Source organism: Rhinichthys klamathensis, unplaced genomic scaffold, assembly GCF_029890125.1.
Source record: "Rhinichthys klamathensis goyatoka isolate OS25496 unplaced genomic scaffold, OSU_Roscu_1.1 h1tg000169l_1, whole genome shotgun sequence".
NCBI classification, from domain to species: Eukaryota; Metazoa; Chordata; class Actinopteri; order Cypriniformes; family Leuciscidae; genus Rhinichthys; species Rhinichthys klamathensis.
The window spans coordinates 1,264,169-1,278,198 of NW_026606700.1; the positions used below are offsets into that span (position 1 = coordinate 1,264,169).

Below are 14,030 nucleotides of genomic sequence, written 5' to 3' on the forward strand. Positions count from 1 at the left end.
TGTATTTTTTTATATATTTTTTATAGCATTTTTAAAATTTGCATTATCTTAACAAGACTTCTTTTGAATAATGATAATAAATAAGTATATAATTTAATGTCATCTTACAGCCTGGTGATGCCCCACCCCCTGGTTGAGAACTCAATGTATTGGAATCTTAACTGTTATATTTTGTCATTATGACACAGCAGAATTTATTCAGGTCAACTCAAGTCACCTTTATTTATATGGCAATGTATACAAAATAGATTGTTTCAAGCAGCTTTAAAAAGGAAAATAATGCAAACTTCATCAAATATGAGAAGTCATTTCCAGTTTTGTTATCATCCAATAGTGTCAGTGCAAGCAAATCGATAATATGGAGCATCTTACAAACCCCAAATTATTATGTTATATATTTCTTTTTATAAATTACTTAATATAATTGTGCCAATAAACTGCTTTTAATAAACTTTTTAAATAAAAAATCGGAGTCAAATACTCTTTTTGAAACAAAATATAACAAAAAATGTGCAATTCACAAGGTAAATTGTACATTAAAGTGAAGAAAGACACTGGCAGTATATAAAATGAGAGCAGACATCTACATGTTTTAATTGGTGAGATTCTTACAAAGAACTTTACAGTATATTCAAGCAAAGTACCCCCAAAGAAAGACATTGACAGTGAGTAAAATGAGGGCATTGACATTGCAGACAGTCTTCCAGGTGTGGTCTTCTTCAATACTCGTGAGTTTCTTTTCCAGAGCCTGCCGTTCCTCCTCACTTATCTCTTGTTTAGCCACATGGGAGAGACCACACAGCCACATTCCAGCACGCTTCCACCATGCAGGCATGTCCTCATCCGACCCCTCTGACTCTGTAGTGCTGGGATCAGAGCCTGCTGGTTCAGAGCCTCTAGCCCAGGGGTCTTCCAGCTCTACACGCTCCTTCTTACTGTGTCTCGTCCACCAGGTCAAACGAACAAGCTAAAATGAAATATCAGTGTTATATTAGCTCATGTTCAGTGTGTGTTACTGCTAGAATATCAACATAAATGATGTACTGCTTTGTGTATGTAAATATATAGATAAAAAATTTTACATGCTTTCTTTGCTTTTTATGCTAATAAAGAAATTAAAAAGTCTTGTCTTTATAAATTAATTTCCAAAATCGAGTTAGTCGTTGTTAGTGCACATTGCGTTGGTATAGCCTAGATAATTTGGGCTGTTTTGGGCAGCAAAACCTCCTTTTGTGGACATTAAAGGGATACTCCACCGTTTTTTCATATTAAACTATGTTATTCTCTTATCTAAGACGAGTTGATACATACCTCTCTCGTCTCAGTGTGTGCACTGAATCGCTCTGTCGGGCGGAGAACTTTGAGAGCAGTTAGCTTAGCCCCATTCATTGTATATGGGCCAAACAGAGATGAAGTTAGAAGCCACCAAACACATCCACGTTTTCTCTATTTAAATATAGTTACACAAGTAGTTACACGACCAAGTATGGTGACAATAAATAAAATGTGGCGCTTTTTATAAGCGGGTAAAATGGATAACTATAATGTATGGCGGAATAGCACTTATTGGGAGCACTTCGACTCGGCGCTGTAATATCTTCACTCGTGAAAAGTCATCTCCCCCTCCCTGATACTTCGTCAACTCTGCACAAAAAACTACTACTACTGCAGGCGTGCAGGTCACGTTGGTTCTATTGACGGAAATGACAGGGAGAGGGGAGAGGACTTTTCACGAGTGAAGATATTACAGCGCCGAGTCGAAGTGCTCCCAATAAGTGCTATTCCGCCATACATTATAGTTATCCATTTTACCCGCTTATAAAAAGCGCCACATTTTATTTAGTGTCACCATACTTGGTCGTGTAACTACTCGTGTAACTATATTTAAATAGAGAAAACGTGGATGTGTTTGGTCGCTTCTAACTTCATCTCTGTTTGGCCCATATACAATGAATGGGGCTAAGCTACCTGCTCTCAAAGTTCTCCGCCCGACAGAGCGATTCAGTGCACGCACTGAGACGAGAGAGGTATGCATCAACTCGTCTTAGATAAAAGAAAAACATAGTTTAATATGCAAAAACGGTGGAGTATCCCTTTAATAGAGAATAAAATGGGTCATAAATTAATTCAATTAAAACTAAGAAAGCAAAATGTTCTTAGGTGTAGGATTAGTCTGTTATAATAATTCTCTTAATTTTAAACCAACATGGAAATGCCCTTTTAGATAGGTAATGGCCTGGATACATGGTCTTTATCTCCTTTTTGTAAGCGTCTTATACAAATGGATAAGGGAGAATGTACATCAATACTGATTTGAGCAGAAACCTTTTTAAAATCGTACCTCTTTATAATCTATTAAGTGTACAAAACAATCGTTCTAGCAACAAGACAAACACTTCGACAATATTACTGTAGACCTACTATTAATACGAATGCAATATTGTTGCAGTATAACCAGGGTTACTGTTTCTGTACAAAACATTTCCAGTAATTGAAATAAAGCTGAAATAAAATAAAATATAAATATTAGTTGAAAAACTTAAACTAAACAAAAATGAGAAATGTTACCTTGGTTAAGTTGAAGCACTATTAACTGGAAATAAATGACAACTAAAACAAAAACTGAAATAAAAATAAATGAAACCTAAATAGCAATCTAAAAAAAACAAAAAAACAATGAAATGACAAAAACTAAAAATCTGATGGCAAAGGGTGGTGACCTTTCTAAGGGCCACCGGCTTTAGGGGGGCCTTGCGATTTCAACCGAGGGGGCCTTCCCCCGGAACGAGATTTTTACCGAGTGGGACCTCGACCCCGGAGCTCAATTTCAACCGAAGGGGAAGAAAAAGGGGGATTTCAAGGGGAGCCAGAGTAACAACCTGCACCGGGGCCGCACGCGGGATACCACAGCTACGGCCTTGTCGGTCAGTATCAGGAAATAATGTTGCGACTAACCAATCAGAATTAATCATTTCAGAGAGCAGTGTAACAAAAATAAATATTTAAATGTGTTTGCAGTTGATAGTTACGTGTTGCTCTGGAATAGGCGCAGTGCAGAGGCTGATGGCTGTAATGATCAGAGCTGTCAGGGCAAGAAGAATTAGAGCAAAATACAGGTAGTGCACATCTTTCAGCAGGGCGGGACGCAGGTCTTTCTCTCCGCATGACGGGGTGCCATAGACAAATTCCATTACCATCCTCACTGTGCCAACTACAAGTCCCACCATCAGACCCCAAAAAGCCCCCTGTGCAAGATAAAAGAAAGCAGCTTCGCTTGGATGTTTTACAACCTTCTTAAAAGAAATGCATTGAATGTTATAAGATATTTAACTTTCACTTTAATACATGAGCACTAATCAGCTAAAACATGTTTAATTCACCTGTTCATTTACTCGCCCCCAGAAGATGGCCATAATAAACAAGGCGGTGATGGGAGGTGCCAGGCAGCTAGTGATGGCCTGAATGTAGTCAAAAAGCTGTCCACTATTGGCTGTTTGAATGACAGGAATCCACACAATGCTCAGGGCCACTAGCAATAAAATGAACAACCTGTAGATGTAAATAAACAGCAGCAATTAGTAAGACAGCAAATAAGTCAGGAGACTAAGGCTGTTCAGTGTATATTTTGGAAAAGATTATACTTCATTACCTTCACTTTCAGTTTGCATACGAAGTATATCTAATTGATTTGAGCTCTGTTGTACATGTGCTGTGCCTTTAAGACCCAAAAACAGGTCAGCAAAACCTATACGATGTGGTTATCCACCTGGTGTGGTAAACTGCAGAGGAATTGGTGGTGGATCAGATCCACTTTCGTTAAACTAGTTTGTATGCATATAATGATAACATTCATTTTTTTAGATACTTGTGTACAAATGTGTCCAAAATGAAAGTGTTCTAATGTTTTACCACAAAGCATTTAACAGAAACTACCTGCCCACTACCATGAGCTCTCTCTCAGAGGCCCGGAGCCGGATTCGTTGCCAAATGTCCATGGTGAACAGAGTGCTGCTACTGTTGAATATAGAGGTGAGAGAGGACATGAGCGCTGCCATCATTACTGCGATCATCAGACCTCTCAAACCTACAAAACAATGACAGTGAAAAAAGGAATAGATAAGCATAACAAGAACAATATCAGCGCAACAAGATGTTGTATAGGAACTTATCTGCTAAGTGATGCGCTATTTTTTTTCTGGTGCATTATAGACTTAAGAATATATAATATTACAAAGTCTATTAAGAATATAGACTTCGAATATAAAAAGTACTTTGAACTATATTTTTCCATTTCTGATATTTGAAGTGCCACTCTGCCTCTGCTCATCAAAATCATATCTAAAGATAAAAGATCTGAAACAAGCATACAATTGAGAAATTCTGGCAAAAGTAACATTAACATTTCTTTTTTTAAAATAGATAAAACCATAGACTTCCATTGATTTTATAACAGGTTAATGATATACCCCTAAACATACCCATCACAGAAACATGAGCAAACACACACACACATGAACTGGGGATCTTCTTGTTATGAGACGACTGAGCCACATATTATATATATAAAATTATGATACTATATCTATTCAAAAATAGATTAATTGTTAACATTTTTGTAAGCTTTTCATTTTTGACAAATGATCCTATAGGTGACAAAGGAAAATTTCAACTAAATGAAAAACATTGTCATACCCACTGGCATGAGCTCCACAACTAACTTTGGGTAAGCAATGTTAGAGCAGCCAACACGGACCCCACAGATCTTCACACACTCATCAGGATCCACACATCCTACTTCATCTAGAAAATACACAAACATCATCACATTATGCCACGAAAACAGAGATTTCACTTTTAACCAAATGAATGGTGTGGATAATTTATTAAAAGAACATAAACCCCTTGTCATTGGTTTAATAAATGTTCGTAACTTTATTGTTCATAAATCTATAGGGGAAATGCAAGGATGACTGAGCGTACTTGGGTAAAGAGCTCTGCTGATCATTCCTGGCATAACAACGAAGAACATAGGGAAGACCTTGAGGTAGCCACCGAGTACCGAACCACCTTTGGCATGGGACAGGTTTTTGGCAGACAGAGACCTTTGCACTATCACCTTCAAACAATGAATAGATGCAATTGCTTGATGTGAAACAGTTGTTAAGCTTAAAGATACATATTTGTAACTTAAATTGTAAATTGACATAATGCACCGATAGTCTTCTAATTCTGTTTCACCTGGTCTGTGCACCACACCCATGTGGCAAGAACCATGAGTCCAAAGATCAGGCCCGGCCAAGGAAGGTCTCCTGTCACTGGATCTCTGAAGATATGAAAGGCGTCAGACCGAGGAAGATGACAAGTGGTGTTGGGAACCGTGATGTCAGGTACAGCGTTCTCATACTGAACCAGCAAACCCTCGTACCATCCAACTTTGTCAAATGCTACCGGGGAAAATTCATTTGAAATGACTTTCCCAGGAATAATTAATATAATTGTACCTTTTCACGAAGGAGGGATCTATACCTATAAACATGAGGACAAATGCTCCTATAACCATGATGACGGTCTGGAAGGCATCAGTGTAGATTACAGCTGTCAGCCCACCTGAATTAAGACAAGCCACGAGTTGCTGCATTTCAACTAGAATCACATTTAGACATTAGTTACCTAAAATATTAGTGTGGTTTTATTACCAGCTATAGTATAGAGTGCAGTGACGGCTAGCAGCACAACGGTGGAGACATACAGGTCCCATCCAAGTGACACCTGGATGAATAAAGCCCCTGAAAAAATGTCTGTCTGAAAAGAACACAGTTAATGCTTATAATAAACTTTAATATATGTAGTATATTGCTATGCAGCATTGCTTGTTTACTCTTATTGAAGACCATATAGCATACTGTATTGTTGCTCCTTGGTGTAGTTATATCATCCAAAAACATGTTTTATGATAATATATTAGCAAAAGTATAACAGTATTTTTTTGTGCTAATATATCAGATTAGCATTCCTTCCAATGGTTTTTGTTTGTTTGTTTTATTGTTTTTATGAATATATATATTTCATTAAATATATAACAAATATTTAATAATTACACATTCATATATTAAACAAGGAGTCTTACTGATATCTTGGTGAAGATGTAGAGGATGAGAGACAGCACACTCATGTAGATTCGGATGCGCTGACCCCCGAACCTCTTCCTCAGATACTCTGGCATTGTGACCACACCAGCAGAAATATACACAGGCACAAAAATCCAGCCCAAGGCAATAAGGACCCACGCTGCCTACAGAACAATCACACTCGAGGTCTGATACGAGGTTTTGTTTCAGCATGTGATGCAATAAAACGGTCAAACATTTGTTTAGCCCAAGACAACTGCAATCTAACAAGTGAAATCAGTAATTACTGAAACAACACTGAAAGCTTGTAAAATGAGGAATAATTTGTCTGCCGTACATTCCACTCAAATCCCCCGACTGCAAGTCCCCCCGCGGCTCCTGTCCCTGCTAATCCAATGAACAGGCCACTGCCTACGTTACTGGACATCAAAGAGGCACCAATCTGTTGAAACACAATACTGAGAAAACACTCTCAAAACCAAAGGAAACTATGATAACTCAAGCTGAAAGAAGCATGCCTTCACACTGACTAAACACAAAGTCAGCTGTCAAAATATTACTTATTTAAGTGCAGTATGTATATATGATTTTTAATTTAGTTTCAAACTTTACACATTCACTCAATATGTTTACACGTAATTAATTATTTTAAGAGATGTCATTATTTCCCTTTTCCTGGTTGTAATTCCAGACAAAGGCTTTGAACATCAAGTTTCTTCCTTGTAGGCATGCACAAGACAAATATAATTTCCAGCTTTATTATTAAGAGTAGGCACCGTAAAGAGACAAAAACTCACTGGCCACCATGTCATGGATCGTCCTGCCAAGAAGTATCCTCCCACTGTCCCACGGTTGGCTCTGACTGAGGACTACAAATCAGAAATCTCTAGCATCAAAAATTAGACATACCGAATTCTCTACATCAATGCAAATGTTGCCAGAGAGGCTGCAAACTTTCACTTACCCATATTCCAACTGCCAACACAAACAAAAAGTAGACTACAACCACTGCGATATCAGCAGCCTCTAAAGCAAACTTCACAGGCACCTCGGGCTCTGGGGTGCCCGTTACAAGCTCAGGTAAAGCTGGCATTTTCTACAATGCCTGAGGCAAAAGTGTGAACTTTGAAGCAGGTGCTGATTTCATTAATAATTAATCAGCCTGTTTCAGAGAATGCTGAGAATGCATGAGTTACACATTATATGACAGATACACATCACCACATGATGACGCTGTAAACTAATTTACTTAAAAAACTAAGTTAACAGCTTATGTTTTTATATTTGAAGACGAACACATATACATACATGAATTGGATATATATATATATATATATATATATCCTAAATAAATTAAATTCAATAAAAAGACAGAGACTGACTACAAATATTGCAAGATTTTTTTAATTGCAGAGTGACTTATAAAAACAAAACAGTAATTTTGTACATGCGAGACATCATTAAATACTCAATGTGACATTCAACTGCATCAGTCCATTCATTTCTTCTTCCAGAATTTGCTGTAATCATCAACTTTGAAATCATCCTCAAAATCCTCCAATTTCTGTGTAGCTGCTCTCTTCGGTCCCCTTTTCCGCATCCTGATTTTCCTCTCCTCCTCAGAGAGGGTGGTGATGTCCACGGGCATCTGGCAAAAGAGTAAAAGTCACATACAGACCGAAGGTACTTTTCTTTTCTTTTTTTAAAGCTTGGCTTCATTATGAACAAACCATTGTATGACAGTTCTTCAAAGAAATTCTACTTTTGTGTTTCAGAGAAAATAACAGCATAGCAACATGATTTTCATGGCAGGATTTTCCTTTTTGCTTGGATATATATAAACACTAACCTTCATTATTCTTTTGGGCTCTTTATATCTGATGTTGATGGTGGACCCGTCAGGTCTCACTAACAGAACTGGATACATCCTCTCATACTTCTGCCTCCCAAAGCGGACCACACAGGTTCTGTTGGAGTCTGACTGAAAGACTGTGGTGTGAAATGTGGATGTGGCTTGCAAACACCTGTGGGTGACAACAGCCTGAAGACACCTGTGCAAAACAATAAAAGGACATTAAACATCTAAACATTCCTGAACATCAATGATTACGCTTCAAATAGCTGCAGTATAATACAAAAATAATGCAAACATTGTAGCTTCAGAATCCGACTCATTTGATGTCATTATTTGCGAAGTCAGATAGATTCAGGTTTTATGTTATTTGTAAAGGGAAATAGTTAAGACACTAAAATCCTTCCATGAACAGGTCTTTTGAATGGTAATACATATATGTTAAATGGGTAAAATCAGTGGCTTGCCTTCGCATAAAATTTATGTTTGTTTAACTTATATGTACAAAACCAAAAATTCATTGTAAAGGCAATGATTAACGTTACCACACTACGTTACATCAAAAGACGAGCGAACACAAGGAATAATCGGTTCACTACTTACCTAAATAAACTCTTGCACGGCTGGCCAATTGCATTTAAAGCCACGATCATATTTGCAACCCTGGAAACGGCTATATAATAAATGCCTTCATACGTGTGAGAAGAAAATAGCACAACTGTTCGAAATGAAGAAGGTCACCATCAACAAACATGGCATGGATGTGTGTCAGAATAAAATGCTCCGCCTGGAAACTTGTACTGCAGCTTCTAATAGTTCCGCTATCTGTTCTCTTTGGATTTTAGTTCACATTTAGAATAGAAATAAAACCTTTTTTTTTCTTATTGTGCATAACATAGATTCACGAAAGCCAACTTCTTTCAGACTTAATAATTAAACCACAATTTAGCATGCGATGTTTTATTAAATAATAATGTATGAAATACAGCCTGTCGTAAAACCGTTTAGTTGATTTATTCGTAGGTACTAGGTAGCTATATAATATAAAAAGCTACAGTATACATCAGTAAAATTCTAAAAGCCTCAGTCATTTTCTCCTCATTAAAACAGTTTTGTAACTAAAGAAATATGATAAAAAGTTGTTTTATTTTACATGGAGCAGCCTCATGGGGGCAGGCTTGTTGAGATCACACCATCATCATCATTATCATCACATCATCATTTCGGTAACTTCCCGACAACAATATCTGTATATTGATGTCTTTAGACAATTGGATGCTTGTCTAAATTTTAGATAATAGATTTTAACTCTCTAAACTTGTTTGTCCAATGAAGTAGTGGAAGTGGGAGCCGCTGTCTTCTTATAATGTTCTGCCAGTCTGTCTGCCTCTCTGTGTCCTGAGAGAAGAGCTCCTTGCACTGTGCCATAAAGAGTCTTCATCGTTGCCTCACCTGCAAACAAGACCTGAAGATCCTGAAATATATGAAGTGAAAATTTCTTTAATAGCATACTTCATTGCTAAATGACAAAGAGAATCAAAATCAAAGGATGACCTCTTTTAAACATACTTCTAGCTTTATATGAAAACGTCATCCTTAATAGCCTATATCTAATACCTAATATATGCATATTTCAATAATTCAAATAACTAACCATTACTAATTTTAATTCAACATAATGGTAGGCAATACAATGAAATAAAATATCACATACTTCACCAGGACACCGGCTACCCACTAGGGGTTGTGCCAACGTGTCCATAACTTTCCCATCAACACCAACAGGGAGGAAAGTGTAAGTTCCCTTTACGAACTTGTTGCTGCGCCACTTAGTGCTAAGAATGGACTTTGGCTGAGGAATGTTTGAATGTCCTTGGGAATAAAGAAAATATTACATGATGACAAAAACTTTTTAAGTAAACTTTTTAAAAACTGAATTAATTTTAAGTTGAGTAACAGACATATCATTAAAAAGTAATACAAGTAATGATATGGATATTTCTTTAAAGAGGATTTCTTTACCAAAGAACATTTTGAGATGATCAGTGACAGCAGTTGAGAGTTCGTCATCTGTCATGGTTTCAATCAGGTCAGCAATGTCTCCTGGACACCAACCAATTAAGATATTACCAAACCTAGAAAAGAGAAAATGAAAGATTAATAAACGTTACAATGTAAAAGGAGTCATATTATATTTTTTTCCTGAGGTACACGAATAATGTTACTAAAGTGTTTTGCTCCATAAACAGTCATAATAATTATAATAATAATGATATGTTTTTTGAACCACAGGTTTTGACTGATTTTTCTACATTTTACTATTAATATTAGTTCTGCTGTTTAGTATACATATCCAGATTTCTCATACGGCATTTATACTTGTAAACGTGCATGAATTAATTTAACATTAACATACAAAAATGTTCATTTAATGCAACATTAACCTTTCTTTGGGTCTCAGGACAGAAAAGTACTGCAAGTTCTTGAGCCACTGCATTTTATTGGTGGATACTGAGGCAGGCGTGTCATCCTCATAAATGAGGCTGATAGTACCAACTTCATTCTCCCAGAATGCCTCTTCATACTCCAGAAAGATCTTGGCAATATTGCCAAAGCACAGCTTATCGATGACCTCCATTTTCTCGGTTGGGAGACCGGGGATGAAGAGGCTGGAAGCTTGAGCTTTTAGACAACCTTCAAGCACACACACCCCCACACACACACACACACACACACACATATAAATGTGCCAGTCTCACTTCAGACAGCATGATCATCCTCAAAATACTCAATCCTTATCAACACATACCCAGTGAAATGGTCACTATTACATGATCGGCAAGAATCTCTTCTCCATTCTCACAGACAATACAAACTGGGTACTGGCGGACTTTTTCATCAGAAGCAGCTTCAGTGTGAGCAGTCGGAGAGGGGGCTACAGCGAAGGATCCATCCCATTTGATCTTACTAACTTCTCTTTTCAGCAGCAAACAATCCTTAGGGAAGTCCTCCAGTAGTATATCTACAAGCTGAAACATTAAACTGACAGACATATAACAATTAACACTAAATTAATCATTTACTTAGCAATAATTGCAAATGAATGCAGATCATCTTCTCAACCCATCATACCCTGCAATATTGAGACTGTCACCCATGTTGATATAATACTGCCAGGAGTCAAGAGAGATCCTGTGGAGGTCTGAAGCTCCAACGTCAATCAGCATGTCTTTGCCAACCAAAGAAAAAACACTCTGCATTCTCATTTTCTCATCCTTGTCTTGCAAGCTGTCAATCACACCTTGGGTTTTTTCTGCATAGTGTTCACCTAAACTCTTTCCCGTGTTGAAACCACGGTGTTGAATAATGCCCTCCCCAGCTTCATATGCACGTCTGGCGAAGTTTGCATCCACTTTTTGTCCCTTGTTACTGTAAAATGCTTCTGTGCCCATGTCAGGGACCTGGTTTAGAAGGCCAGACTTTTTTAGTAGACAGTAAACAGGGTTTTTTTCTGACGCCCCATGGATGTACTGAGCTCCAGTATCAACACATGCATTCCCTTTGACATGAAAAAAAAAGAAAGACAGTGACATATACTGTTAGATATGAATTCAGCATATAATCTAAACACTTCTATGGCTGCATTAGAGGACCAGAATTTAACCAAGTTTTAGGGCAAAAACAAAAATGTACAGTGACAATATGCCCCAGATATTTAAAATAGGTAGGGTAAAATATCGGATTTAAACTGAATTTAAAATCATGTGATAAAGCGGAATCATTCTTTTGACAGCAAAAACAAAAACAAAAACAAACAAAAAAACAAACAGAAAAAAGGACTATTTAATGGAAGTGAAACTAAGTCATGGGTCCATAGATTTCAGTTTCCTGAAACAGTTTCCTCTACTTTTAGCACACAACCCTACTTTTATTTATTTATCATAAGTTAAAACAATGATACAATAATAAACGTAATTAACAGTCATAATTATTATTATTAATAATACATAATACATAATTTATTTCATTGTTATAATATTATTGCATAACTTTTTAGCCTATACATTTTCTATAACTTTTTACTATAATACACTTATCATTTGTCACGTGTTGGTATTCAAATGATAAAGTATGCTATACGAGGTATAATGTATTCACCAAGAGTTGCAGAAGCTACTCTTCCTCCGACCTTCTCGGAGGCTTCCAGCACCGTGACGTCATTAAACCCGTATTCTTTCAGCTTCTTGGCTGCAGAGAGTCCGGCCACACCAGCACCAACCACCACGATACATGGGTTTCTGAGTGTCATGTCTATAATATTGAAGAAGGTATTACGTTAACCCTAAATGCACTGCAGCTTTGCTTTACTACAAATAAGATGCATTACTAGACAGTACATTGTATTCCTATCACCACCAGCTTTTTTAGCTTTTTGAATTAATTTGTAGGTTTAGACGAAATATGAAGTTAAAGTTAGACAATAGCTATAACGAAATCTTTACTTACTTTGTAACGCCGCTAAATGCTGACTATCCACCTTTATTTAGTTGCATTGCTTAGTTCCACTTCCTGTTTTCCTGCCATGACTTCATTTCGGTTTAGAGGCGGTGTTTTATTTTGTTCTGACTCAGAGCCAGGCGGTCTGAAGCTAAACTAGAAGAAACACGTCGTCATGGTTTCCCCCCCTCGGGTCGTTGTATAGTTGTCCAATAGAGGGCAGAAAATCCTAAGAAATTTTGTCTAAATTTGAACACCTGGGATGGACTAGTCATATTACAGTTCTTCTGAATTGCTGAAACCCTGAACCCCTAAACCAATTTTTCGAATAAATCACTCTTTCTGTAAAACCTTAAACAAGTTCAGGCAGTTCACCATTTGAAAATCTCATGCACTCTTTTTGCAAAACTCTAAACACATTCTCACTCACTAAAAAACACATCGCACTGTCTGTGATGCACTTGTGTTGCAAAACACTAAAACACAGTTGTCATTGTTTACACACAACAACTCAAAATTGTTCACATTTCTAATGATGTGATCAAACCATCTGTTCAAAATAAGCCCTGAATGTACTGAATGCACTGAATGTAGATATGAACAATAGAAGGAAAAGTATGTAAGAGATGGTGGATGAGGAGGAAGAGGATGAGAAAGAGCAAGGTGTGGACAGTGTTGTCAAGGCTGAATCCTGGGGGTTTTCGAGACGACATTGCCTGTGATGTGGACAAAGTCCTCAGTCAGGCTGGACCCACCCAACATGAAGATGTGATGCTGAGGCAGAATGAATCTCTCACTGACTTTGATTTAGCAGTTTCACAACTGAGTGTACTGTAACATGCTTTTCATTTCGAGTTTTTAAAAAAACCTTATTGGCTTTTGCAGTTGGACTAATGTATTTTTACAGTATACAAGTGCTGAATATACAGACATTCAGTAATATTCAGTACTATACTTCCAATGCGAGACAGCAATTTGTAGTGGTGTCCGAAACCATAGTGGACGTTATTGAGTGCACTTATTCAATCCCACATTGCACTGCAATAACGAATGTACAACTGCTACGCTCAACGGCTGTCCGAATTCGCTCACTCCTTTTCATTCACTCCTTCAAGTGAACAGTATCAGTGGACTATAGGGAATAGTGATGAGGGTTTAAGGGGCGATTTCGGATTCCGAGATGGTTTTAAGAAAGTGGGTAATGGTTTCGAGAAATGTGTTTTAGCATTCTGAAAAACTGTACATAAACGTCAGCAGGATTGATCCATTCAAGTGACATAGAAACACAAAAATGTAAAAGAAAAAGTACACATGTTCATGATGGGGTTAAACAAGAGGTGCACTTCCTTTTCTTTAATGATAAAATGTCTTGCCCTTAGGCTTTCTCTGCTCAGACAATATTTTTTAAAACAGATGTATTGGAGCGCAGAAACACTTCATGCAAAACTATAATAAGCAGTCAAAATGCACATTTTTAATCAGTGTCTTCTAAATTCATCTATCTGCACTTACAGCTGCTTTGCAAAGCTGACTCTTTTCAACACCCAGAGTCT

At 37.3% G+C, this 14,030-nt stretch overlaps 3 protein-coding genes across 3 annotated transcripts; all 3 read right to left on the bottom strand.

The window, feature by feature from the left end:
- Positions 1-542: 542 nt before the first annotated feature.
- slc5a9 (solute carrier family 5 member 9) lies at positions 543-7,338 on the bottom strand. Its single transcript, XM_056259608.1, has 13 exons — positions 7,093-7,338; positions 6,926-6,997; positions 6,466-6,570; positions 6,128-6,292; positions 5,697-5,802; positions 5,527-5,607; positions 5,239-5,444; positions 4,981-5,116; positions 4,693-4,800; positions 3,934-4,084; positions 3,381-3,549; positions 3,030-3,245; positions 543-967 (listed from the first exon to the last, which is right to left on the bottom strand). Exons 1-13 carry the CDS (start codon positions 7,219-7,221, stop codon positions 632-634), a joined length of 1,980 nt encoding a protein of 659 aa, XP_056115583.1. The 5' UTR covers positions 7,222-7,338; the 3' UTR covers positions 543-631.
- A 178-nt stretch (positions 7,339-7,516) lies between these two features.
- mrpl55 (mitochondrial ribosomal protein L55) lies at positions 7,517-8,751 on the bottom strand. The gene is made up of 3 exons (XM_056259621.1): positions 8,584-8,751; positions 7,978-8,179; positions 7,517-7,776 (listed from the first exon to the last, which is right to left on the bottom strand). The coding sequence occupies exons 1-3, from the start codon at positions 8,631-8,633 to the stop codon at positions 7,627-7,629; spliced, it is 402 nt and encodes a 133-aa protein (XP_056115596.1). The 5' UTR covers positions 8,634-8,751; the 3' UTR covers positions 7,517-7,626.
- Positions 8,752-8,991: 240 nt separating this feature from the next.
- paox1 (polyamine oxidase (exo-N4-amino) 1) lies at positions 8,992-12,596 on the bottom strand. Its single transcript, XM_056259612.1, has 8 exons — positions 12,487-12,596; positions 12,139-12,291; positions 11,113-11,539; positions 10,790-11,022; positions 10,425-10,674; positions 10,003-10,115; positions 9,695-9,852; positions 8,992-9,454 (listed from the first exon to the last, which is right to left on the bottom strand). Exons 2-8 carry the CDS (start codon positions 12,287-12,289, stop codon positions 9,293-9,295), a joined length of 1,494 nt encoding a protein of 497 aa, XP_056115587.1. The 5' UTR covers positions 12,290-12,291; positions 12,487-12,596; the 3' UTR covers positions 8,992-9,292.
- Between the last annotated feature and the right edge of the window lie 1,434 nt (positions 12,597-14,030).